Source organism: Sus scrofa, chromosome 13, assembly GCF_054392235.1.
Source record: "Sus scrofa isolate SSC_HxYL_T2T_F1_AM1 chromosome 13, Sscrofa_HxYL_maternal_Yorkshire_Landrace_v2.0, whole genome shotgun sequence".
NCBI lineage: Eukaryota > Metazoa > Chordata > Mammalia > Artiodactyla > Suidae > Sus > Sus scrofa.
Genome location: NC_139395.1, coordinates 152,756,219 through 152,784,004, shown reverse-complemented (window position 1 = coordinate 152,784,004; position 27,786 = coordinate 152,756,219). Strand labels below are relative to the sequence as shown.

At 39.9% G+C, this 27,786-nt stretch overlaps 1 protein-coding gene and 1 long non-coding RNA gene across 17 annotated transcripts in view; one reads left to right on the top strand and one right to left on the bottom strand.

Moving 5' to 3' along the window:
- The first annotated feature begins 6,830 nt into the window (after positions 1–6,830).
- Positions 6,831–9,126, top strand: LOC146397702 (uncharacterized). Its single transcript, XR_014824691.1, has 2 exons — positions 6,831–6,928; positions 8,579–9,126. It is a non-coding gene; the product is annotated as an uncharacterized LOC146397702 (long non-coding RNA).
- A 15,291-nt stretch (positions 9,127–24,417) lies between these two features.
- PARP9 (poly(ADP-ribose) polymerase family member 9) overlaps positions 24,418–27,786 on the bottom strand; it is a 39,435-nt gene continuing 36,066 nt past the window's right edge. For all 16 annotated transcript variants that reach the window (XM_084991009.1, XM_084991006.1, XM_084991011.1 and 13 more), the window contains one exon: positions 24,418–25,220. In XM_084991009.1, coding sequence (XP_084847135.1) covers positions 24,850–25,220 — 371 coding nt within the window. In that variant the 3' untranslated portion in view covers positions 24,418–24,849. The remainder of the gene's footprint in view (positions 25,221–27,786) is intronic.

Genomic DNA, 27,786 nt, shown 5'->3' with positions numbered 1-27,786 from the left:
GAAAAAGTTTATTAAACTATAGGTGATTTATAATGTTGTGTTAGTTGGACGCTTTCTTTTTTTCTCAAGGAAACAGATCAGCCCAAGAGAAAAGACCTATGAGAGTCCCGTCCCCTAGAAATAGCCACCAGATACCCTGTCCACCCTTTAAGGAGCCACACCTGGAACTTCCAGATCAGTTTTTAGCACTTCATTCTTAAATAGGATTGGACAACCTTAATTTTACCAGACAAGTGAGGAAAGCATCTACAGAGAAAGACTGCAAGTGCAAATAAAGGAACTTTAAAGAATCAGAACTATGAGGGATACAAAACTTAAAAAACAAAACAAAAACTGTCATTAATATCCTCAAAAGGACTATAGTGTCTTTAAAACAATATGAAAATATCATAAGAATGAGCTCTAAGAAATTAAAAATATAAATAGGAATTTAAAATTCAACAGAAGGGCTGGAATATAACACTGAAGAAATCTCTCAGGAAACAGAACAAAAATACTAAACGATGGAAAATAGGAAGGAAAAGAAAATGAAAAGAATAACCTAAGAATTCTAATATCCGAATAATACAAATTCCAATAGAGACAAAAAGAAACAATGCATCAAATTTAGATTTGGCACAGTGGGTTAAGGATCCAGCATTGTCACTGCAGTAGCTTGGGTCACTGCTGGGGCACAGGTTCAATCCCTGGCTTGAGAACTTCCACATGCTCTGGGTGAGGCCAAAAAAAAAAAAAAAAGCCTTTGGGAAATTTAAATGTAAAAATACGTGTGAAATTGCATAGATAAAAGCATAATTAAAGGCATATTATAAAAAGAAAAAATGAAATACCACTTTATATTTGATTAGCAAAAATTAGGAAGTTGGATAAAACTAAGTACTGGCAAAGACATGGGCAAACAAGAACCCTCCTCCACTAGTAGGCACATAAACTAGTTCTATTTTATGACCCAAGGATCCCACCTGGGCATAATATCCCAAAGAACTGCTCACACAGGTCCAAAAGGATGTACAAGAGTATATTTACCACAGTGTATCTGTAATGCCAGAAAGGCAATTCAGGTGTCAATGATTAGAGAATCAAAAGTAAAGTGTGGTAGAAGCACGTTACGGAATTCTACAATATACGCAATTATATGATCACACAACAAAACAAGTCTTTGAAACAATGCTGCATTAAAAAGGTAAGAAACAGACAAGATCTATGACACAATACATAAACTAAATACACAATCACGCACCTCACTACATATTTCACAATGACTCATATATAATCAAGGAATGTAGTGGGTGTCTGCTGGAAATGGTAATGGAATTAAGGCTCAGAAATGAAAGAAAAATTTAAAGGACCTTGCATAGTCTGATGACAGTGTCAAGAACAAGGAAGCATAATTAACTTAGACGTTCTCCCCAAATAATAATAATGAAATTGGAGTTCACAAAAAGATTAGTGGCATCTCCAGAGCCCTGGGACACGGGTTCCATCCCCAGCCCAGCATAGTGGGTTAAGGACCAAGCATTGTCGAAACTGTGGCTCATATATGATCTCTAGCCTGGGAACTCCATATCATGGGACAGCCAAAAAAAGGGAAGAAAAAAAAAAATGAATTTTCCAGAATTAAAGGACATGCATCCCCAACTTGTAAGGGTCCATGGAGTGCCCTTACATGGAAAACAAACAAACAAAATAACCCCACATCTAGGAACATCACTATGGAATTTGGAGGATTAAAAATGATATTCCATGGAGTTCCTATTATGGCTCAGCAGCAACGAACCCACCTAGTATCCATGGCTCGATCCCTGGCCTTGCTCAGTGGGTTAAGGACCTGGCGTTGCTGTGAGCCGTGGTGTAGGTTGCAGACGTGGCTCAGATCCTGCATTGCTATGGCTGTGGTGTAGGCCAGCAGATGCAGCTTTGATTTGACCCCTAACCTGGGAATTTCCAATATGCCACAGGTACAGCCCTAAAAAGCAAATAATACTATCCTAAAAGCTTCTAGAGATCAGAGAGAACACAGGGAAGGTCACATACAAATGAAGAATAAGAATGGCTTTGGACTTCAACAGCAACGTGAGAATGCAGAAAATAGAGCTATCAGTTACATTTTTTTTTTTTTTTTTTTTTTTTTTTTGCTTTTTAAGGCTGTACCTGTGGCATATGGAGGTTCCCAGGCTAGGGACTGAATAGGAGCAGCAGCTGCCAGCCACAACCACAGCAACGCTGGATCTGAGCTGTGTCTGCAAACTACACCACAGCTCACGGCCAAGGGGAGGGATCCTTAACCCACTGAGCGAGGCCAGAGATCAAACTTGCATCCTCTTGGATACTCGTTGGGTTTGTTACCTCTGAGCCACAACGGGAATTCCTATGACTTCCAAATTTTGTAAGCCTAGAATTTTACACCCAGCCAAATTATTGACAAAATGTTAGGCTAGAATAATGATTTTTTTCAATTATGCAAGATTTCAGAAAGTTTTTGCTTCCCAGGTACCCTTTCTCTGGAAGTTAAGAAAATATGGGAAGTAGGAAATACAATATAGAAAGGCAAAGAGAATTTTAAGGGTGACAAAAAGAGAAGTTTCAGGATAACATCTGTGAAGTAGGCCTAGAAAGTAACCAGTCCAGTCACTTTGCTGTACAGCAGAAAACTGACACAACATTGTAAACCAACTATGATGGAAAAAAGAAAAATAATTTAAAAAAAAAGAAAAGAAAAAGAAAGAAAGAAAAGAACCATTCCAGATTGCATTAAAAGGACAGAAGGTTCCAGGACAGCTGTCTTATGGTAATGGAAGGGGAAAAAAAGATATTATTCCTGAAAAAACAAACTGCTTAAAAGAAATGATATCACAATACACTGCATAGTTCAGTATGTACATATTTATAACTGAAGGTCGACTTAATAAATACCTGTAATAGCTATATTGCAAGGATGGGAGAGGCAGTGTGTATATGTGGAGGAAAATCAACAGATAACATCTTAAACTGCTGTATCAAGAAAGACCAAAAGAAGCCAAGTTATTTATAAATATGAAAGAGGAAACAGCAAAAAGAGAGAAATTGATAGCCTCTAAATTGGCAGACAGGGGACAGTTGTTTTTCAGATATTATTCTAATTTTAAAACTATTTTTTTTAATGGCAATAATGCAAGGAACTTGAAGGTCTTTCAGCTTATAAGATCTTCATGATATCACGTCATGATGTTAAACTACATCTAGTTTGTTCTGCTGGAGAGAGTGACCTGCAAACCGAGACAAAATCAAGCTTTAATGACTGATGTGAACATAATACAAATAACCCTGTGTTTGAATCCCAGCTCCACCACTTACTCTGTGAAGTAGGGCAAGTTACCTAACCATCCTGCACATGTAACCACCTCCTCAAAATGGTTTTGCAAGGATAATTAAGTGAAAGCTTCTGACGCAGTGCCTGACCCATCAATAGATGTCAGTACCTTCTGCTTGTCTTTCTGCTTCCTAATTACAAACCCCTATTTTGACCCCAAGCTGCCTTGCTGGTCACTGAGTACAGAGACTCATGGACAACTCAGCACATATCCCTCCTCATGCTGGAAAATCAATCATGATGAGTAAGCAAACTTATCTTTGTATATGAAGGCAGAATTATTCTTGTTATGTGAAGGAGATTATCCCCATTATCCACATTCTGGATTACTGCCTGCTTTCAAGAACTGTCCCAATTAGTCTGCTACACTAGATCAGAATCATTTCACCACAAAGGTCTGTCTTGTAGGGACATACCATCTTTAAAAACAAACAAAAATCTGTACATTCCATCAGTCTTCATCCCTGCTCTTTCACTGCAAGGCCTTAAAATTTTCTAGTGAAAGTTCTATCTGGCCCATTGCTGGCCTGGGGCCACCTCCTGCTTACCACAGCAAGAATAGAGTGAAATCAGCCCCAATCAGCTAATTGAATTGTTTACCATTTCCAATGTTTTCGTCCATTATTATGGTTGAATTCAGAATACCCCATAAAGTAGAGAAACATTAAAACAAGGAGAATAACAAGGAATTACCTTTATCACTATGTCAGTCATCTTTACTTGCAAAGCCAAAAGTCCTAATTGATTTTATACAAAGCACACATACTTCTAAAAATAATCTGACAGGCTTAAAAACATAAAATCATAAATCAAGTCTTTATCATTTCAACAAACACTATGCTAAAACACTGGAGATAAAAATAATATATAATCCCTTCTCTAAAATGAGAGGGAAAGGGTAAAAAAATTGAGAGCAACAGAGAAGAAACAGTCCAGGAAACAACTTGAGAGTAATTCCAGACTATATGGTATGGTTTATAACATGGTTGAGGCTAAGGAAAATTATGAAAACTACTAAAGTTGAACACAGAGCTGAGCCTCCTGATAACCAAAGCATAAAGGAAACAGAACGGCCTACAAATACAAATGATCTAATAAACGCAGTCATTTAAAAAAAAAAAAAAGAAAGAAAGAAAGAAAGAAAAAAGTCCTATCAGGAAGGTCTTAAAACGAATTTGTCACTAAAGTTCTATTTTATAAGGATCAATAAATAAATCAGAAACAGTATCCTGGACAGCAATGAAGTGGTTTTTTTCGTACTGCCTTTTCTTATGTCCCAATCCTAGATAAAAGTCAAGGTACAAAATATTCATAGCTTTGTGAAGAAACTTCTATGAGGATCTAAACTAAGAGAATGCAAGTATACTGACTTCAAGTGAAACGTTTTGTTTCCTTACTTGACTGTAAACTCAAGGCTTACGTTGTCTGATTCCATTTGAATTTCCTTTGCTATTTGGTACATTTCAGTTTCTGCTCAGTTTTAATAACTGATAAAATGTCATATAGTCAATATTTACAGTCACTATTTGTTAGCCTTCCCTGCTACACTATAAATTCCATGAGGAAAGGAAGAGTGTCTATATCCCCTGTCAGGGCACAGGAACACTCCAAGTATTAGCTGAATGAATGGACCGAATAAAGAAAACACAACCAAGAAGTAAGAAACAAGAGGAGAAATAATTCCTAAAATGGCAGGGATTCTGGTTCTAACGCTAGTCCTAGTTTAACAAGAGCTGGATGACCTTCAGTAAGTTACTTCTCTGACTTTCAAAGCTTTTAATCTGTAGAATAGGAAAAAAAAAAAATCTACTTCAGAGTTACTGTAAGCATTAAATGTTTTAATATACGAGAAGCTTTTAGCACAATACCTGGAAAGGAGCGCAACAAATGTTAATTCCTTTACTTTCTCTCATGTTCTCGACCTTAAAATTCTGTATTACACATAAAACAGCCCTCCAAGAATAAATGATTTCAGTGAAAGTATAACAGAGTTCATTCTCACTTTCCTTTGAAAAGTTAAAATTTCGTCTTTTCAATCTTTAAAATGGAGGGGGAATTACTTTCAAAATACTACAAGTACAAGAAGAAAAAGTTAGGAAAAAAAGAATGTCAAAAATAAGCCTTGAAGCAACAAGGTGGCGGGGAGGGAATCACTTACTCATCCACTGCTAAGAAACAGGGGGTTTCACTATTTATTAAAGGAAAAAAGGATTGATAAAGTTAGAAATGTTATTTAGCATTGTTTTAGAAAAAATTTCAAACTGTTCATTCTAAATATAAACTTTAAAAATCAAGTACTTTGACGTCGTCCACTTAAAAGTGGAACATTAAATACTTCCATTCAAACCTAAAACATTCCTTCTCGACGACTTCCCGGACTCCAATCACCCTTCGGTTTTCTCCTCCCATTTAGAGCTTAATCTAATACTTCGCCGCTTTCCTAGCATCACCACTGACACACGCTGTGTGCAGACGAAGTTCTGTCATTCCTATAATTACCACACCCCTGTCAGCCGCTTCAGGCCCATGTTGTTATGACATCTGTAAACTGCAGCCGTCCGTCTCCGCCCCCGCCCCCCCTCCACCTCCCTCTGAACCACCCGCTCCGGCTCGGGCTGTTAACTTACAAATTCCTAAGACGGTCCCTTGCTACCTCGGTTAGGATTTTTACACGCTCCCCCCCACCACCACCACCCTGGCTCTTTCCTACCTCAGTCATGGCACTCGGCGAGGCCCACCCCCGCCCCCCGCCCGGCTCCCGCTTGTTCGCTAGCGCCAGGCCGAGGCGCTGGCTCCGCACTCCCTCCTCTCCGCCCCGCTGCCTCGGCGCCCCGCAGTACCCGGCGCCCCTTCCAGCCCCGCCGCCGCCCTGCCCCGCCTCGCCTCGACCGGCGTTCCCGAGGGCGAACGCACCAGCACTCCCCACCCCCACCCTCCCCTCCGCCGGCCGCGCGGCCGCTAGGATCGCCGGGCCCGTGACGCACAGACGCGCCGTGAGCGCCCAGGCCCAGGAACCCCAGCTTGAGCACGGCCGGCGCCAGCCCTCGCCGCGGGGCCTCTCCCGGGTCCAGCCGAGGATTGCCGGATCCGCCGGCGGGAGGGGGAGGGGCCGGGGCCGCCGCCGCCGGGGCCTCGCACTCACCAGGCTCAAGGCGACCGATCCCAGTGCCACTGCTGGGGTGAGCCGCTGGGGTGAGCCGCTGGCTCTCGCTCGCCCGCCCGCCGTGCCTCTCCCGCACACAACCTACAAGAGCCTGCTCGTCCCTCGGCGGTGCACAGCAGGCCTCACTCCCCGCCGCCGCCGCCGCCGCCGCCGCGCACCCAGCACAGCGAGACCCAGCTCTGCCGGCGTTCGCAGTGCGCCTGTGCGCGGGGGCGGGCCTGCGCGCCTGCGCGCCCCCATCCACCGCCCTGCTGTAAAGGCTGCCGGGAAATGTAGTCTTCCCACGGTCTTTCTCTGGAAGCATTAGCTGTTAGCCCGGAACTAGTGGGCAGTCTCGGGTCGGGAGAAGGTCTGGTTGAAGAGGTTCGCAGTTAATTCCAAAGGTTGGATAGTCATGCCGGCGTGACAATGAAAAGGTACTATTCAGGTTGAATTGCAAAGTTATGTCTACAAACCTGTCTTCGAAGCTCTTCCAGGACGGATCGATCCTTGCTCACCTCTTTGGTAGTTGTTACCTAATACACGTTTATTGAATGAATAATGGAATGAATGAGGGTGAGGGATTATTGGGTTATTACAAAAATGTTAGAAGTCAGCGCCTCGTGTCTAAGGCATTCACAGGCAGCGCGTTTGAGGAAGCTTCTCTGTATTTCCTTTTTCATTTCTCTCCCATCACCTTTGCCTGATGATGTATTAGTATCAAAAAGTCATTAAGTTTACTGAGATACACATACTTGCTTTACTCTCAATAAACGCTCTCAAACGAATATTTGCGACAAATAATTGTTACTGATAAATTTGATTGTATTCTTTTTAGGGAATTCTTTTTAAGTAGTGTCTTCAAAAGAAGAAAGACAAGCCAGCCAAGCAGTGGTCACGGAATAGAAAGTCTCACACATGACATGGTTTAGCAAATCAATATAAAACACCCACGGAGAAGTAAAGTGAAAGAGATGGGGTAAAACTATGACGAAAGTGTGGGAGAGAGGACATTACCTGAATCCTGGGCTATGCAATGTTCGTTTGTCCTGGATCTCTCTCTGCTGTGTCAGTATTCCCTCCCCACCAAGGTGTATTTTCTAGGAGTTGAGTGTGAGCAAGGATGCTGGGGAGAGGGAATGTGTTCTAAGAGATTTAGAGGCAAGGATGCCTGACCACAGCTAAGCTGAGGACAGATCACTTTATTCCAACCAGAAGCTAATATTATTCAGAACTGGACTTCAGTATTGTGAAAACTAGTTTCTTTCCAGTTCACCCTTACTCCTAGTTAGAGTGTCCCTGGAAGGTCCCAACCAAAAGTCTGGGGTATTTACTAGGGCTTCTCGTCTTTAACCCAGCCATCTCAACCCTGTAAGACAACCAAAAGCTGTACTGTTTTTCAGCTACTGCTTTCAGAATTAGCAATTACCACAGGTAGAAAAGTAACAGCAAACATCAGGTTCATCTCTCTTGGCTTCCCTTTTCTTCCAGATCTTGGACCCACAGATTGTCACTGCTGTCTGTGGTAGCTCTTCAACGCCTTAATGTTTTTTATATATTGTCCATTTGTTCTTAGTGGTAGGAGGATTTGTTCAAGACAACAACTGCACGCCACTGCTGAAGCAGAATTCCTATATATATGTCACTTTTACAAAAATGTTATCATACCATACATGATGTTTCATTAGCTAATGTCTTTTTGTATTTAAATTTTTTTAATTTAAATTATAGAATAATTTTTATATTACAAACAATACTCTTATGAACATTTCCGTATCTTTGTGTGTCCAAGGAAACTGCTAGATCCTAAGACATTGCATCTTTAACTTTACTAGATGAGGTAGGTGAAACCCTAAGATGACCCCCATGATCTTTGGGGAGAGGGCAACACCTGTTGGTGTTGCTCTATATAATCCCTACCCCTTAAGTGTGAGTGAAACTGTTGACTTCTGGCCAACAGAATATGGCAAAGATGATTACATTTCATGATATAAGTCTCTTTCTTAGCAGACCGAAACTAGACAGTCTCCTGCTGGCCTTGAAGAAGTAATTTTTCTTTTTTTTTTTTTTTTTTTTGCCTTTTCTAGGGCTGCTCCTGCGGCATATGGAGGTTCCCAGGCTAGGGGTCTAATTGGAGCTGTAGCCACTAGCCTACACCACAGCCACAGAAACACGGGATCTGAGTCGAGTCTGCGATGTACACCACAGCTCATGGCAACACCGAATCCTTAACCCACTGAGCAACCCCCAACCTCACGGTTCCTAGTCGGATTCACTAACCACTGCGCCATGACAGGAACTCCCGAAGAAGTGAGTTTTCATGCTGAGAACTGCCTATGGAGAGGGCCATGTGGCAGGAAACTTCAGATGGTTTCTAGAACCTATGTGCAACATCCAGCTGACAGCCAGTAAGAAGCCAGAGCCGTTTTTCCTACAATCACAAGGAAATGAATTCTGCTAACAACCTGAGAGAGCATGAAAGTGGATTCTTCCCCAATCAAGTCTCCAGATAAAAAGGCAACCAGACTTACACCTTGATTGCAGCTTTGTGAGACCCTGAGCAGAGGAACTAGCTCTACTGTATCTGTACTCCTGGCCCAAAGAAACTATGAGATAATAAATGTGTATTCAGCCACTAGGTTTCCAGTAATTTGTTACCAGAAACCAACATACTAGATATCTATGGATTATTTCCCAAAGTGGTTGTGCCAGTTTACACTCCACGAGCAGTATATGAATCTCTTTTCTAAACATCCTCGCTAACATTGGGAATGTCTGACTTTTTTATTTTTGCCAAACAGATGGGTGTGAACATATTTAATAATTATACACATTTTAACATAAAATGAAAAATAAGTATATACTTATTTCTGTTGTATTTTTTTCTGTTGCATAAATGCTATTATTTAAACTAGCAATAGGACTTGTTAAAAGTGGCAACTAATTGCCAAATGATCCAGCAATCTCACTATTAGGCATCTGTCTGGACCAAACTATGATTCAGAAAGACATACTCCTATGTTACAATAGCCAAGACATGGAAACAACCTAAATGTCCATCAACAGATGAATGGACAAATATGTGGTACATATACACAATGGAACACCACTCACCCTTTAAAAAAATGAAATGTCATTTGCAGCAACATGGGTGGACCTAGAGATTATCATACCAAGTGAAGTAAGTCAGAAAGAGAAAGACAAATGACATATGACATCACTTATATGTAGAATCTAAAATATGGCACAAATGGGAGTTCCTGTCATGGCACAGGAGAACAAATCTGACTAGTATCCATGAGAACGCAGGTTGGATCCCTGGCCTCCTTCAGTGAGTTGAGGATCCGGCGTTGCTTCAAGCTGTGCTGTGGGTCGCAGATGCAGCTCAGATCCCTCATTGTTGTGACTGTGGCTGTGGCGTAGGCCGGCAGCTACAACTGCAATTTGACTCCTAGCCTGGGAATCTCCATATGCTGTGGGTGTGGCCCTAAAAAGACAAAAAAATAAAATATGATACAAATGAACTATGAAACAGAACCAGACTCACAGACATAGAAAACAAACAAATGGTTGCCAAGGGGAAGGGGGAATGGGGGAGGGATGGACTGAGAGTTTGGGATTAGCAGATGCAAACTATTATATCTAAGTGGATAAACAACAATGTCCAACTGTATTAACACAGGGAACTATATTCAATCTCCTGTAACAGACCATAACGGAAAAGAATATGAAAAAGAATACTTATGTACGTAACTGAATCATTGCTGTACAGCAGAAATTAACAACATTGTAAATCAACTATATTTCAATAAAATAAATGCTTTTAGAAGCTGGCCTCACTCATTGGGTGGGGCATCAGGCATTGCCTTGATGAGCTGTGGTGTGGGTTGCTCAGATCCCACCTTGCTGTGGCTGTGGTATAGGCTGGCATCTGCTGCTCTGATTCAACCCCTAGCCTGGGAACTTCCATATGCCATAGGTGTCACCCTAAAAAGCAAAAAATAAATAAATAAAAATTTTTAAAAAACCATGTTTTTGTCCCATGATACACTGGGATATTTTTATTGTTTATTTCCTTATTCATCAGTATTTCTCTAAACTGCCTGGAGCCTTTAGGATATCTTTTACATAACAGTAAAACTGAACACAGTCAAATATAAAATTAATTTTGACTTGTAGCTCTGTTCCTCTACTTGCGGTTCTCTGATTTATATTGTTGGTACAAATGACATCAAGTTAAATATTCCTTCAACAAAAGTGAGTGTAGAATATCTAGGATTTTATGTTATTTTATTTTATTTTTTTTTTTTTGTCTTTTTTTTGCTATTTCTTGGGCCGCTCCCGCGGCATATGTTGGTTCCCAGGCTAGGGGTTGAACCGAAGCTGCAGCCACCGGTCTACGCCAGAGCCACAGCAACGCTGGGTCCGAACCGCGTCTGCAACCTACACCACAGCTCACAGCAATGCCGGATCCTTAACCCACTGAGCAAGGGTAGGGACCGAACCCGCAACCTCATGCTTCCTAGTTGGATTTGTTAACCACTGCACCACGACGGGAACTCCTATCTAGGATTTTAATTACTAGCGCAGCAGGTTTTTAAACTTACAGGAATTTATTGCCAGTTCTCCAAAATGTCCACCTATTTTGTATCTACAAACCTGCTTTAGTAAACTGTTTGTCAATCCATTTCTTTGCATCTGTAAATTAACCATCTCCATATCCGAAATGCCCATTGTTAGGAGTTCCCGTGGAAGCTCAGCTAAATGAATCTAATTTCCATGAGGACACAGGTTGATCCCTGGCCTTGATCAGTGGGTTAAGGATCTGGTGTTGCAGTGAGCTGCAGTGTAGGCTGCAGATGCAGTTCGGATCCTGCTTTTCCATGACTATGGTGTAGGCCAGCAGCTATAGCTACGATTCATCCCCTAGCCTGGGCACCTCCATATGCTGCGAGTGCTGCCCTAAACAAACAAACAAAAAAGACAAAAAAATTTCAAATGCCCATTGTTTTCAAAACACTCTGAAGTACAATGTATATCATCATAAGTTAAACCTCTCTTCTCCAGGGAAAAAGATTTTACAGCAGAGAGGTAATTTGAACTTGTGAACCAAAGTTAGATACCAATTAAATGCACAATTTTAGTGAAGAAACTCAGAAAGTTCCATTTAATTTAATTGCTTTTTTCCCCCCATAGGGACATTTTTAAATAATTCTGAAACAGTCTTATCTTCAATAAATTAGGGATTTTTTTCTGTTTGAAGTTTTTGTCACAACCTGCATATAACATTGAATAATTCAGGTTCAGTTGGTTTATCCTTTTTCAGATTCCTTCTGGCCTTTTCAAGGATTATCTGGTAGTTTTTGAGAACCAGTATGTTTATTTTTGTTTCACTGTCATTCTTTTCTCCGTTCTCATCCTCAATGTATTTCCAAATTGGAGGACATTCTTGCTCCACACTCTGAAAATATGAATTTATGGCAGGCCAACATTTTAACATCTTTTCTATGTCTGGCAACAATGAGAGCCACCCTGCAGGCACATGTTTAAGGAAGCTATCTCCTGCCATTTCTATAAAATCAGTAATGTCTTTAAATGCTTTCACACATGTTGAGGAAACTGAAACATTCAAATACTTTCCTTATGAAAACCTCTGTATCACAGGTAAGCAAACCACACTCCTCTTTTAAACAGTGTTCTGTATATAAGGTGTTTAGCAGATAAGATCATTTCATTTTCTTTGGTAAAAAGTTTAGAGACTGAATAGAATTTGTCAAAATTATCATTTGCCCTGAAATTGGAAAATGAGCCAAGTCTACTTTGTCTTTGGAGAAGATATAACACACTTTGGTTTTATGTCTTTGTGGTTTCATTAAAATCTTTTTTTTTTGGTCTTTTTTAGGGCTGCACCCATGACACATGGAGGTTCCAGGCTAGGGGTCGAATAGGAGCTGTAGCTACTGGTCTACGCCACAGCCACAGCAACTCAGGATCCGAGCCATGTCCATGACCTACACCACAGCCCACGGCAACAATGGAGTCTCAACCCACCGAGCAAGGCCAGGTATTGAATCCGAAACCCCATGGTTCCCAGTCGGATCTGTTTCCGCTGCACCACGCCAGGAACTCATCATTAAAATCTTAATAGACAACAAGAAGACAATTTGAAACTGCACTTTCAAGCCAAATTACCTTAAGAGCTAGGGGGGGACATTTTTTTTGAATCAGGAAATACAACCCTACTCCCTTCTATAGAGCAATGAAAGAAAGGCAGGATACAATAATGCATATTGGTTTGTTATATGCCCAAGCTAATTCAGCAGCCACTATTTCCTTTCTTTTCTTTCTTTCTTTCTTTTTTTTTTCTTAGGGCCACACCTGTGGCATGTGGAAGTTCTCAGGCTAGGGGTTGGATTGGAGCTACAGCTGCCAGCCTATGCCACAGCCACAGCAACTCGAGAGCCGCGTCTGAGAACTACACCACAGCTCAGAGCAACGCCAGATCCTTAACCCACTAAGTGAGGACAGGGATCGAACCCGCATCCTCATGGTACCTAGTTGGGTTCGTTAACCACTGAGCCACAAAGGGAATTCCCAGCAGCTACTATTTTCAACTTGAGCATTGATGTCTTTGGGAGAAACTAAACAAACTTTTGGTTGAGTTTGAAGTACTTGTCTGTCTCATTCTGGGCTTGTAAATTTCAGTCTCTATATATGCTTTTATACCCACCCACCACACCCAACCCCAAATTCTTCTGGGCATATTGTGCAGTATGCTCTGTTTTGGGGTATTTACCTTCATAATCCAGTTACATTGTCCTTTCAGTGATGTCATCATGCTGTTGCTGGTATTATAATCATTCTCATTTTCACTGTCTTCACTTTTATAAAATATGATCATCATACTCACAATGTTAAAAAACAATTAATTTGTACAAGGCACAATGGTTAATCCACAGGCAAAGCCAGAGGTTTACTGCTAATGTTTAGGATTACAATGCACTTAAATTGCACACTTAAGTCGTATCTCCCAGAATGATGCAATAATGGAAGATCATTACTATGAACTGCAAATCATGGTTACTAATATCAGTGGGCATAGCAAAAAAACAATGACGGTGACTATAGAAGTCAAAAAATCTGTGCTATATCCATTTGAAACTATAAGCAGTGTTGCTTTCAGCCTCTATTTTTGGGCATGTCATACCATTTTGTACTTTTCCCCCAACTTTCCACACATCATAGAAGACCAGGATTTTGTGTATGTGTGTCCTGGGAAACACATATGGGAATATGATAGAGGAATTTTGATGCTAACATTGACAAGGTCAGGCAAATCGGAACAGTTATTCTTTCCCACCTGTACTGGCCAAATGTATTTCCTGCTTCTGACCAGTATACCCATTGCCCCACCTGCTGTGAGTGCTGGCTGATACCTTTCAGCTGCCCTCTTCTCTAAAGAGTTGCAGACCTAACAGGAGCCATCTTGCTAGAAGGATCCCCTCCTTTCCCCAAGGACAAACCTAGGCCAATAAGTGACATTAGAGTTACAAAAGCCAACCCTTGCTACAGGGTGCAACTTACTCAAATAGTATGGGTGTGCTCTAGAGCCTCCTCTTGAAATCAGACTGAAGCTAGTCTTCCAGTAAGACCACACTCTTGCTAGCTGTTCCCCCTGCCTTAGGCATTGTCCTTTAGGCCCATACTCCTGAGAGTACTCCTCCAATAAGTCACTTGAACAAGGTTCCCCATCTCAGGCTCTGCATCTAAGGTATCCCCTTTAAGCCATGACCCAAATGTATTGTTTCCACATTTCCTTAACCACTTGTCCAAGACCACTTTTTGACACTGGTCCATTGTTTTCTTAGTGATCTGCAAGCTTACTTCTGTTACTCATATATACATGCACACTCAGGGCTCGATATTGAGAAACGTATGCATATAGATAGTCACATGATACTCAGAAAATTAAAAAAAAAACAATGAGCAAAAATGCAAGCAACAAACAGCAGTTTTGACTTGAACACAGAAACCTGAATAAAGGAATCACCTGTATTCTTTATCACATAAGTTCTGATTTTTAAATGGTACTTAGCTTCTGGAGTTCTCTTGTGGAGCAACAGGTTAAGGATTCAGCATTGTCACTGCAGCAACTTGGGCCATTGCTGTGGCATGGGTTTGATCCCTGGCCAAGGGAGGTTTCACATGCTGCAGGCACAGCCAAAAAAAAAAAAAAAATGGTACTTAGCTTCTACTTGCAAATATTTACTGGAAATATTTTAATGTACCATAAAAATATTGACACATAAAACCTGCAATGTAAAAAAGTATATCATAAATATTGCAGAATGGTATATATTTATATAATTTGTATAGTATGTACAATATATAAACTTGAGATATATGTATCTCTACTATACATATATATAGGTTTATTATATAAATTTCTTTTTTAAGGTATTCGATACATACATACTTGATACATATACTCAAGGTATACATGTTCTCAAGTTTCCATGTTGGCACAGGTCTGTTTTGGAGATTTTTGTTCTATTTAGTGGGTCTTTTTGCCTATCCCTACATCAATAAAACACCTTAATTACTGTAGTTATATAATGTCATAGTATGTTATAGATCAAGTCACTTCTAGTTTACTTTTTCTTCTTTAAAATTGTCTTTGCTCAGCTTGGGTCTTTTTGTTTAACATAAATTTTTTTGGTTGTGCCTGCAGCATGTGATTGTTCCCAGGCCAGTGACCCAAGCCACAGCAGTGACAACAGGCCCTTAACCACTAGGCCACCAGGGAACTCCTAATATAAGTTATTTATTTATTTATTTATTTTGCTTTTTACGGCAGCACCTGAGGCATATGGAAGTTCCCAGGCTAGGGGTTGGATTGGGGCTGCAGCTGCGGGCCTACAACTACAGCCACAGCAACGCAGGATCTGAGCCACGTCTGCGACCTACTCTATTGCTCACGGCAACACTGGATCCTTAACCCACTGAACAAGGCCAGGGATCAAACCCACATTCTCATGGATACTAGTCAGGTTTGTTACCACAATGCCACAACAGGAACTTCAAATTTTATAATTACTCCATCAGTTTCTATGAAGAAAATCTCTTATGATTTTGTTTGAAATTGTACTGAATTGATAAGATTAATTTTCTGTGGGTGTCTTTTTTTGTCTTTTTTAGGGCCGCACCCACAGCACATGGAGGTTCCCAGGCTAGGGGTCCGATCAGAGCTGTTGCTGCTAGCCACAGCCACAGCAACGCCAGATCTGAGCTGCGCCTGAGACCTACACCACAGCTCACTGCAACACCAGATCCCCAAAACACTGAGAAAGGTCAGGGATCAAACCCGCAACCCCATGGCTCCCAGTCGGATTTGTTTCCACTGCGCCATGACGGGATCTCCAATAAGATTAATTTTTGGAGAATAGACATCTCTATATAAGTCTTCCTCTAAATGAGGACATATCTCTCCAGTTATTTAGATCTTCTTTAATGCCTTTCAATGACATTTTGTAATTTTTTTCATGAAAATTTTATACCTCTTTTGTTAAATTTAGTTCTAGTCACCTTTTTTTTTGCTGTTGCTATTGTACTCATTTAAAAAAAAGCCTTGGAGTTCCTGTCGTGGCGCAGTGGTTAACGAATCCGACTAGGAACCATGAGGTCGCGGGTTCGGTCCCTGCCCTTGCTCAGTGGGTTAACGATCCGGCGTTGCCGTGAGCTGTGGTGTAGGTTGCAGACGTGGCTCCGATCCCACGTTGCTGTGGCTCTGGCATAGGCCGGTGGCTACAGCTCCGATTCAACCCCTAGCCTGGGAACCTCCATATGCCGCGGAAGCGGCCCAAGAGATAGCAACAACAACAACAACAACTACAACAAAAGACAAAAAACAAAAAAAAAATAAATAAAAAAATGCCTTTACATTTACTTTTTCACATGTATAAAAATGAAATTGATTTATATATAATTTCTACTTAGAATCTTGCAGAACGCTTTTATTAATTCTAATAATTTGTCTCCAGATTTTCTTGGATTTTCTATAGATGATTATTTTTCCTATGATATAATGATATTCTTGTTTCTCCATTTTTAGTCTTTTTTGTTTATTCTTTACTGTATTTGACAGGAGCTCCAATTCACTGCTGAAGATAAGTGGTAGGAAGTATCCACTGTCTCATTCCTGATTTTGTAGGGAATTGCACCAATGTTGTACCATGAAATATCATGCTTTCCCCTTAGGCCTCTGGTAGACATCCTTTTGTGAATTCTTTCTTCTTCTTCTTTTTTTTTTTTTTCTTTGCTTTTTAGGGCCACACCCGCAGCATATGGAAGTTCCCAGGCCTAGGTGGTGTCGAATCAGAGCTGTAGCAGCTGGCCTACAGTACAGCCACAGCATCGCTGGATCCTTAACCTACTGAGCGAGGCCAGGGATCGAACCAGCTACCTTATGGTTCCAAGGCGGATTCGTTTCTGCTGCACCACAAAGGGAACTCCTATAATTCTTTATAAAATGATTTCTCTCTATATAAATGAACATACCCTTTAATATATCCATATGGTGAGATACATTGATAGATTTTCTAAAGTTAAAGTATTTTTGCATTTCTGAGATAAACTCAACTTGACCAGGATATATTTATACAGAGCTGAATTATATTTATTAAAGTTTTTATTAGAATTTGTGCATCTCTTTACATAAATGAATCAATCTATTTTTTTGCTACCTTGTACTGCTGTCTATTTTTGGTATGAAGGTTAAACTAGCTCTGAAAAATTGTTGGGGAGTGTTTTCTCTACTTCTGCTCTCCAGAATGTTTACATTTATAATTCTAAAAGACTGGAATTATCTGTTCTTTAAAGATTTGGTAGAACTCACTAGTTAAATCATCTTATCATGTTGTATTTCCTAATTTACTTGTTAGGTAAATTTTTAATTACTAAGTGAATTTATTTTATACATATTAGAAAATTCAGGATATCTAGTTCTTCAGTCACTTTTGCTGTTATTTTTTCTACGAAAATCTATATTTTATCAAAATTGTCAATTTATTAGCATAAAATTGTTTCCAGTATTATCTTGTCTTTAGATCTTAATCTAAAAGGATTTTAATATCTTAGTTATATCCTTTTTATTCCTCAAACTATTTGCACCTTTTCTTGTTTTTCTTCAGCAGTCATATCGAAGGTTTATTTTTTTTACTTTTTTACAAAGAAATTGCTATTGACTTTATTACTTCTCTCTGTTGTATGCTTTTGTTTCTGTTTAATTATTTTCTGTTTCTATTCAAGAGTATTTTTTTACCTTAAGTTGGATGCTTAGCTGATTAATTTCTGCCTTTAATTTTTCTAAATATAAGCTTTAATGTCCTATTATTTAAGCACTATTTTAGCTTTATGTCAAAAATGTATTAGCAATATTTTTGTTATTCAAATCTAAATATTTTCTAATTTCTGTTAAGTTTTCATAACCCACAAAAGGCTGTATCTTATTTCCAAATACATTTATTTTTAAGCTTTTTAAAAATTGACTTCTAAGTTAATTACATGATGATGGTCAGAGAACACAGTCCAATTGAGAGTGTCTTTAAAACTATTGAACTTAGACTATGATCAATATGTATAACAGTGCTGTGTATACTTGAGAAGAACATTAGGTTAAAATAGGGTTCTTCTAATCTTTGATAGTCATACAATTTTTTTTTTTTTTTGTCTTTTAGGGCCACACCCGAGGCATATGGAGGTTCCCAGTCTAGGGGTCTAATAGGAGCTGTAGCTGCCGACCTACACCACAGCCACAGCAGTGTGGGATCTGAGCTGTGTCTGTGACCTATACCACAGCTCATGCCAATGCCGGATCCTTAACCCACTGAACAAAGCCAGGGATAGAACCCACATCCTCATGGATACTAGTCAGGTTTGCTAACTGCTGAGCCACGAGGGGGATTCCCATACTACTTTTTTTTAACTGAGTGTCTACTAGCTACTAAGAGAGCTGTACTAAATCTCTAAGTGGATTTGTCAGTTTTGCCTGTAACTGTCAGTTTTTGCTTTATATAGTTTGAGGGTACATTATTAAATGCATATAGGCCTATCATCATATCTATTCCTGGTTAACTGAATCTTTTGTTATTATCAAGTAGCCATTTATCCCTAATAATATTCTTTAATTTAAGGTCTATTTTGCTACTACCAATATAGCTGCATCAGCTTTCTTTTGGTTGATGTTTTCTAATTACATTTTTTTCTATTTTTTTCAATCTTTCTGTATTTTAATCATTTTGTTATACCCCCTGTAAACAGTATGTAATTGTATTTTTTACAATTCTTTTTTTATACTGAAGTAATAGTTGACATATTTATTAGTTTTATACTACATCATGATTTGACATTTGCATACATTATGAAATAATCATCATTATAAGTCTAGTAACCATCTGCCCCCATACAGAGTCATTACAATACTATTGACCATATTATTTATGCTGAATATTACATCCTTGTGGCTTATTTATTTTACCACTAGAGGTTTGTGTCTCAATTCCCTTCACCTATTTTTGTCCAGCCTCCCACCTCCTCCTCTCTGGCAACCACTCACTCTTCTCTAAATCCGTAAGTCTGTTTCTGGTTTGTTGTTTTTTTTTATTTGTTTTATTTTTTAGATTCCACATATAATTTCCTTTTTTGTGGTATCTTTGATTTGTGTATTAGGGTGAGTCTGACCTTGCAGAAGGAGTTCAGAAACATTCCTCTTTAATATTTTGGAATAGTTTGGGAAGGATAAATGTAAATTCTTCTTCCGATGTTCGGTAGAATTCACCCGTGCTGAGATCTGGTCCTGGACTTTTGTTTCTTGGGAGTTTTTTGATTATAGATTCAGTTTCATTACTGGTGGTCAGTCTGTTCATATTTTATTTCTTCCTAATTTAGTCTTGGGAGAATGTATGCTTCTAGGAATTTATCCATATCTTTTAGGTATTCCAATTTATTGGTGTATAATTGTTCATGGTAATCTCTTATGATCCTTTGTTTTTTGGGTTTTTTAAAAATTTTTGTTGTTTTTATTTTTATTTATTTATTTAGTCTTTTGGTCATTTCTTGGGCCACTCCCGCAGCATGTGGAGGTTCCTAGGCTAGGGGTCAAATTGGAGCTGTCAGCTACACCACAGCCACAGCAACACGGGATCTGGGCCGAGTCTGCAACCTACACCACAGCTCACGGCAATGCTGGACCCTTAACCCACTGAGCAAGGTCAGGGCTTGAACCTGCAACCTCATGGCTCCTAGTCAGGTTCGTTAACTACTGCACCATGATGGGAACTCTGATCCTTTGTATTTCTGTGGTATCAGTTGTCACTTCTCCTCTTTCATTTCTCATTTATTTGTGCCCTCTTTTTTATTTCTTGATTAGTCTCACTAAAGGTCTGCCAATTTGGTTTATCTTTTTAAAGACAAGTTCTTAATTTCATTGATCTTTATTGTTTTTTAAGTTTCTGTTTCATTTATTTCCACGCTAATCTTTATTACTTCCTTCCTTTTAAAACTTTCCATTTTGTTTGTTCTTATTTTTCTAATTGCTTTTTGTATAAAGTTAGACTGTTTGAGATTTTTCTTGTTTCCAGAGGTAGGCTTGTATCCCCATAAACTTCCCTCTCAGAACTTCTTTTGCTGTGTCCCATAGATTTTGGATCATTGTGTTTTCATTTTCATTTGTCTCCAGGCATTTTTAAATTTCCTCTTTCATTTCTTCAGTGACCCATTGGATGTTCAGTATAGTATTTGCATTTTTGGCAGTTTTTTCCTTGTAATTGATTTCTAGTCTTATACTGTTGAGGTTGGAGAGGTGCTCAATATGATTTTAGTCTTCTTAAGTTTATTGAGACTTAGCACATGATCTATCCTGGAGAATGGTCCATGTGAACTTGAAAAGAATGCTGCTTTTGGATGGAACATTCTAAATATATCTATTAATTCCATTTTGTCTACTGTGTTGTTAAGTCCAGCGTTTCCTTATTGATTTTTCTGTCTTAATGATCTGTCCACTGATGTAAGTAGGATATTAAAAGTCCCTTACTATTATTGTAGTACTATCAATTTTTCTCCCTTATGTCTGTGTTTGCTTTATATATTTAACTGCTCTGCAGGTGGATTTTTAAAATCCAATTTATCAGTGTTTGACTTAAAATAGCCAATTTAATCCAAATTACACATATTATGATCATTTATGTATTTGGAACTATTTTTCCCATCTTGCATTGTTTGTCTCACATTTTTTCCTGATTCTTTTTTTCCCACCTTCCCTGATTTGACTTTTTTTTTTTTTTGGTCTACTATTTATTTTTCAGATCATCAATATTTTTTTAATACTCAATGAGTTTATTATTACATTCATAGTTGTACAATGATCATCACAACCCAATTTTATAGCATTTCCATCCCAAACCCCCAGCCCATTCCCCCACCCCTCAACCTGTCTCCTTTGGAAACCATGTTTTTCAAAGTCTGTGAGTTAGTATCTGTTCTGCAAAGAAGTTCAGTCTGTCCTTTTTTTCAGATTCCACATCAGTGAAAGCATTTGATGTTTGTGTCTCATTGTATGGCTGACTTCACTTGGCACAATAATTTCTAGGTCCACCCATGTTGCTAAAAATGACAGTATTTCGTTCCTTTTAATGGCTGAGTAATATTCCATTGTGTAGGTACCACATCCTCTTCATCCATTCCTCTGTCGATGGACATTTACACTGTTTCCATGTCTTGGCTATTTCAAGTAGTGCTGCAATGAACATTGGAGTACATGTGTTTTGCGAGTCGTGCTTTTCTCTGGATAGATGCCCAGGAGTGGGATTGCTGGATCAAATGGTAGTTCTATTTTCAGTTTTCTGAGGAATCTCCACACTGTTTTCCACAGTGGTTGCACCAACTTACAATCCCACCAACAGTGTAATGGGGTTCCTTTTTCTCCACACCCTCTCCAGCACTTATTGTCTGTTGGTCTACTATTTAGAAGTTACTCTACTTCTCTTCTTTTAGTGGCTGTTCTTAAATTTAATCTGTATGATAAACTTAATGCTAATATCTTGAAAAACACAAGGACTTTTAATCCCTTTAAACGTTTAACTGTATTCATTACTCCACCATTTTACATAGTTCATTTTTTTCGTATTTTATTTGTCTTATATTATTCCCCAAATTATTACTGTTGTTTTTAAATACAATAATTTACCATTTACACATTTACCAATTCTTTATTATTCCTTCTTGCAGCTTAGATTTTTCTGTTTTTGCCTTCTCCCTGAAGCATATTCTTTAAATTTTAAATTCCTTAAGTGAGAGTTTAATATTGTTGGTAAATTCAGTTTTTGATGACCTGAGAAGGTCTTTATACAAAAATTAAGACAAGGAGTTCCCGTAGTGGCTCAGTGGTTAGCAAATCCGACTAGGAACCATGAGGTTGTGTGTCCGATCCCTGGCCTCGCTCAGTGGGCTAAGGATCCGGCATTGGCATGAGCTGTGGTGTAGGTCACAGACGCGGCTCGGATCCCACGTTGCTGTGGCTCTGGCGTAGGCTGGTGGCTACAGCTCCGATTGGACCCCTAGCTTGGGAACCTCCATATGCTGCAGAGCGGCCCAAGAAATGGCAAAAAGACAAAAAGACCAAAAAAAAAAAAAATTAAGACAAAATAAAAGTTTAGCTACTTATAGAATTCTAGGTTATCAGTTCATGTCTCTCAGGCCTTTGAAAATATTATACTAATGCCTTCAGGCTTCAGTATTAGTTTTCTATTACTACCATAACAAATTACCACAACTTGAGTGACTTAAAAGAGTACAAATATACCACCTCACAGTTCCATAGGTCAGAAGTCAGGCAGAGGTCTCTCTAGGCTAAAATCAAAGCGTTAGCAGGCTTCATTCCTTTCTGGAAGATTTTGAGTCCATTTCCCTGTTCACTCAGGTGCTGGCAGAATTCAGTTCCATGCAGTTAAAGATCTTAGATCTCAGTTTCCTTGCTGGTTGTCAGCTGAAGACCACCCTTAATTCTGAGAAGATTTCCTCTGGTCCTTGCACATAGTCCCCTACATCTCAGAACAAGCAGAGGGCATCAGATTCTTCTCATGTCTTATGTGACTAGACTAGACTCTTATGTGACTAGACTGGCCACTTGCATAATCCTGGATAATCCTCCCATTTGAAGGCAGCATTAATTATATCTGCAAAATGCCTTTTTCCACCTAAGGTAATATATTCGCAGGTTCAGGAGGTTAAGGTGTGAACATCTTTGCAAAGGGCAGAGGGAGGATATTATATTGCCTACAAAAAAAGTATGCAGTCAGTCTAATTGTCATTCCTTTGTAGATGACTTGACTGCTCCCTCTGCCTGCTTTTTTTTTTTTTTTTTTGTCTTTTTAGGGCTGCAGCTGCAGGATATGGAGGTTCCCAGGCTAGGGGTCGAATTGGAACTGTAGCCACTGGCCTACGCCACAGCCACAGCAATACCAGAACCGAGCCGTGTCTACGACCTACACTACAGCTCATGGCATCGCCGGATCCTTAACTCATTGAGCGGGGCCAGGGATCAAACCTTCATCCTCATGGATGCTTGTCAGATTCATTTCTGCTAATCCATGATGGGAACTCCCCCTCTGTCTGCTTTCAAGATCACCTCTTCGGAGGCCTACAGTTTCACCATGTTTCTTGGCCACTCTATTTTTTTTTTTTTTTAATGGACACATGTGGCATATGAAAGTTCCTGGGGCCCAGGATTGATTCCAAGCTGCAACCGCAACCTATGCTGAAGCTGAGGCAATGCTAGATCCTTTAACCCAATGAGCTGGGCCAGGGATTGAATCCACATCTCTGCAGCAACTGGAGTTGCTGCAGTCAGATTTTTAACCCACTGCGCCACAGCAGGAATCCCTCATGGCCATTCTTGATGCAGACTGTGGCACAGTCCACCCTTGGGAAGAGAGACCCAAGGAAGAGGCCCAGTCAGACCCTAGAAGTGACCTGGAGCTATTTAGGCAGGAAACTAGAGTTTCCAGGTACATCGTAGGTGGCTTAGAAGTGAAGTACGCAGGTTCCAAAGGGACACATTTTTTTTGACCTTGTGAATTCCTCACCTTGTGGAGGTGGGCACAGCTGGGGAAAGGTCAGATTGAGAATCTCTCAAACCAGAAGTCCAAGGCAGGACCTGTCTTGCCCATATTCAAGGACAATACCAATGAGACAATAAGCATGCTTCTTGCAAGATGATGAACGTTGGTTGAGGTAAGATGAGGAGGAGGAGGAAGTGTTTCAGAGAGACTAAGGATGTGAGGGTCAGGAAAGTTTGAAAGTGTACAGAGATAATGATTTCAGAATAGGAAGGACAGGCATGCTGAGATTAGCTGGCTTCTACACTGCAGAACTCTGAAGTCAAATACAAGCACAGTCACAGCAGATTAAGCTCCCTGCATAGAATACTCTTGCAACTCTACTCCCAATGTGCTGCATCCCTAGTTTGCCAAACTCTTACAAATTCTTTAGCTCTCAGCCTAAGTTTTGCTTTCTTTAGAAGGACTTCCTCTCACCCCTGGATTAATTTATCCCTCTCCTTAAATATTTCCAAAGAATTTATAAATCCTCTTTTGTTACACCAAGTCACATTTGCTAAACTGTCCATAGCTGCCTTTCTGATTATTCAGACTGAAAGCTTTTGGAAGACATTTGTCTTGTCTGGCACTCAGAAAATGACTGAAACACATCTGGTGTTCGAGACATATTTGGTGAAATAATAATTTGGTTTCATGGTGTTTGGGTGGCATTGCTTGAAACGGATGAATCCAAATAGGATATCAGTAGAGTAAAAGCCTTCTGATGTCGTTCCACTTCAAATAATTTCATTTTACACATAATTTTCAGAGCAACGTACTTTGGCAAAGGTGATTTATTTTGATATCTAAAGTACTTTATAAGATTCTCTGGAAAATCTAAGATCACATTATTGTTCCAAGAGATTACAGTATCATTTTACAAAATAAAAGGACTGGATTATTTACTGGAAAAATCTCTTTGTTATATGAAAAACACTGTTAATATTAAACTATGGTAAAGAAAGGACAGCTTGAAGGAGAGGGAAGTGTCCTGAGAAAGCTTCAGCTGGTATCTACCCAACCTAAGAGAGGAAGATAAAGATGAAGGCACGAAGATGCTAGTTTGTATTTGATCTCTTCAATTACCCTGTCAGTCCATACAGACAACCCATCTGACATATTCAAACCAGCCTTTGAGTCACTGATGGTCATTATTTGGTTGGTTTTTCCAAAGCAAGGTCATGCCTGTTGTTAAAATGATGTGGAGGTTAATCAACAGGGCTGCCACTTGAGAATTTCCTCTGAAACTGCTGTGAAGAGAGCACCATTTGTCCTAAATAATCCTGTACATGATCCTGGAGGCAAGTCCACAAATATTGGGGCATAGCCTGTGTGCCACTAAAAATGACAAAGGTTTCAGGGCTGGAAACTTTGTCAACCACACTGTCATGGCTCTCTATGGCTCCAGGATGCAATGGTGGGGGAACAATATTTAAGTGATTACCCTGGCAGAAGGAGCCTGTGAGTACTTCAGCCTCAAACACATAGATGAGCTTATCTGTGGCAGATGCTTTCTTGACCTGGCGTGCTATGTTTCTGAGGTTCTTGGTGAAATATATTCCAGCTCCATATTTTGGGTCTGACAAGAGAAAAAAATGAACGATTATTATAATTTGACAAATTCTATTGCCTATCTGGGTACTCATATGCATTCTCTTCCTCGTCCTCCAAATAATCACTACTTCCAGGTCCCAAGTCCCTGTGTCTGTAGCAAAGACACCCAAAGTTGTTCACTTGTGGCAAATTACCATGAATATCACACACATTTAATAGCTTGCATCATAATATACCATTAGAGTTTATAAAGGAGTCTATGATTGACAAAGCATTTTTACATCAACTATCTTCTTGCATATGTGATTTGGGTAGCAAAACATGAAAAATCTGAGGTTCATTGAAAGTACGACTTAAGTCAACATTACCAACCAAGCAGCTAACAAAGAGAACATAATGTAGGGAAGATTCTGTTTCTCTTAGAACATGGCTTTTCGAGCTGCCGATAAGTACATCTCTAGAACTCTTGAGAACAGAGCTAATAAACAAAGCATCTAGGAAGGCAAAGTATCTCCCAAATTCATGGATGCATTACAAGAAAACTGTGTCAAAATAAGGGGAATACTGAGCCTATGAAGTAATGTTAGTGTGCATGCTGCATGGTTTAGGAAGAGATACCCTGGATTTGGGGGACAATGGCCCTCTGGTTACTAGAGGGGTATTCTCTACTGCAAGCAAGGAGGGATAAGTCCTCAGTTCTCACCATGGGCTGGTAAAATACCCCACTGAGAATTTCCACATGCTTCTTCCTTTATTTACTTAGTCTTTTTGTCTTTTCTTGGGCCGCTCCCACAGCATATGAAGATTCCCAGGCTAGGGGTCTAATCAGAGCTGTAGCCACTGGCCTACGCCAGAGCCACAGCAACGCGGGATCCGAGCCGCGTCCGCAACCTACACCACAGCTCACAGCAACGCCAGATCCTTAACCCGTGAGGCCAAGGATCGAACCCACAACCTCATGGTTCCTAGTCAGATTCATTAACCACTGTGCCACAATGGGAACTCCGCTTCTTCTTTTTTTAACCCAATGAATTTTATTACACTTAGAGTTGTACAATGATCATCACAACCTGATTTTATAGCATTTCCATCCCAAAACCCCAGTGCATCCTCCCACCCCCCCAATCTGTCTCCTTTAGAAACCCTAAGTTTTTCAAAGTCTGTGAGTCAGTATCTGTTCTGCAAAAAAGTTCATTGTGTCCTTTTTTTAGATTCCACCTGTAAGTGAGAGCATATGATGTTGGTGTCTCACTGACTAACTTCACTTAGCATGATAATTTCCATGTCCATCCATGTTGCTGCAAATAGCATTATTTCTTTCTCCACATGCTCCTGATCTAGGTCCATGCTCAACAGGAAGTTTTGCATTCATCAGGTATCCTGAATACTCTGATAATAAGGAGGACATGCCCTATTCCAACCCTTGGAAATGAATATTCTTTGTTCTGCCTAAATGCTTGTGATTTATCTTCTCTTCCCTGGAATATTAAGCACTCTCAAGGTGGCTGAGGGCCCAACTGTGGATCTGAAGGTAATCTCTGCTTCATTCACTCTCTACTCCCACTGAGAGGGAAAAACAAGAAAACTTCTTTGAAGTTGTATTCTCTTTCCCTCCTTTCTTTCCATTCTTCCCTCCCTCTCTCTTTATGTTTACTTAGGACTTGACCTAACACTGTTTCAGGATCTAGGGCAGCACTGAACAATAGAAATGCAATGGGAGCCACATACGTAATTTACAATTTTCTAGTAGCCACATTAAAAAAAAAAAGGTAAAACTGGGAGATCCTGTCATGGCTCGCTGGAAATGAATCTGACTAGCATCCACGAGGACGCAGGTTCCATCCCTGGCCTCGCTCAGTGGGTTAAGGATCCAGCATTACCGTGAGCTGTGGTGTAGGTTGCAGACGTGGCTCTGATCTGGCATTGCTATGGCTGTGGTGTAGGCCAGTGGCTACAGCTCTAATTTCCAGCTCCCCCAGCCTGGGAACTTCCATATGCCACAGGTGCAGCCCTAAAAAGATTTTTTAAAAAGGTAAAATTAATTTAATGATTTTTTTAACCTATCATATTCAAAATGTTATTATTTTGGGCGTTCCTGTCGTGATTCAGTGGGTTATGAACCTTACTAGTATCATGAGGATACAGGAATGATCCCAGGCCTTGCTCAGTGCATTAAGGATCCAGCATTGCTATGAGCTGTGGTGGAGGTTGAAGACGTGGCTCGGATCTGGTGTTACTGTGGCTGTGATGTAGGACAGCAGCTGTAGCTCCAATTTGACCCCTAGTCTGGGAACTTCCATACATTCTGGTGCAGCCCTAAAAAGAAAAAGAAAAACAACTTAGCATTTCAACATGTAATCAATATAAAAATGATTACAGAGATATTTTACATTCTTTTCTTTGGTAATGGTCTTTAAAATTGAGTGTGGTCTTTGTCAAGGCATACCTCAAATCAGATCAACCACATTTTAGGTGCTCAATATCCACACGCGGCTAGTGGCTACCATGATGGACCTGAGATTCAAAAATGATATGATCCTCAAAAATTCACAAAGAGAACTCCCCATGTTTGTTTGTTTGTTCCCCCCCCC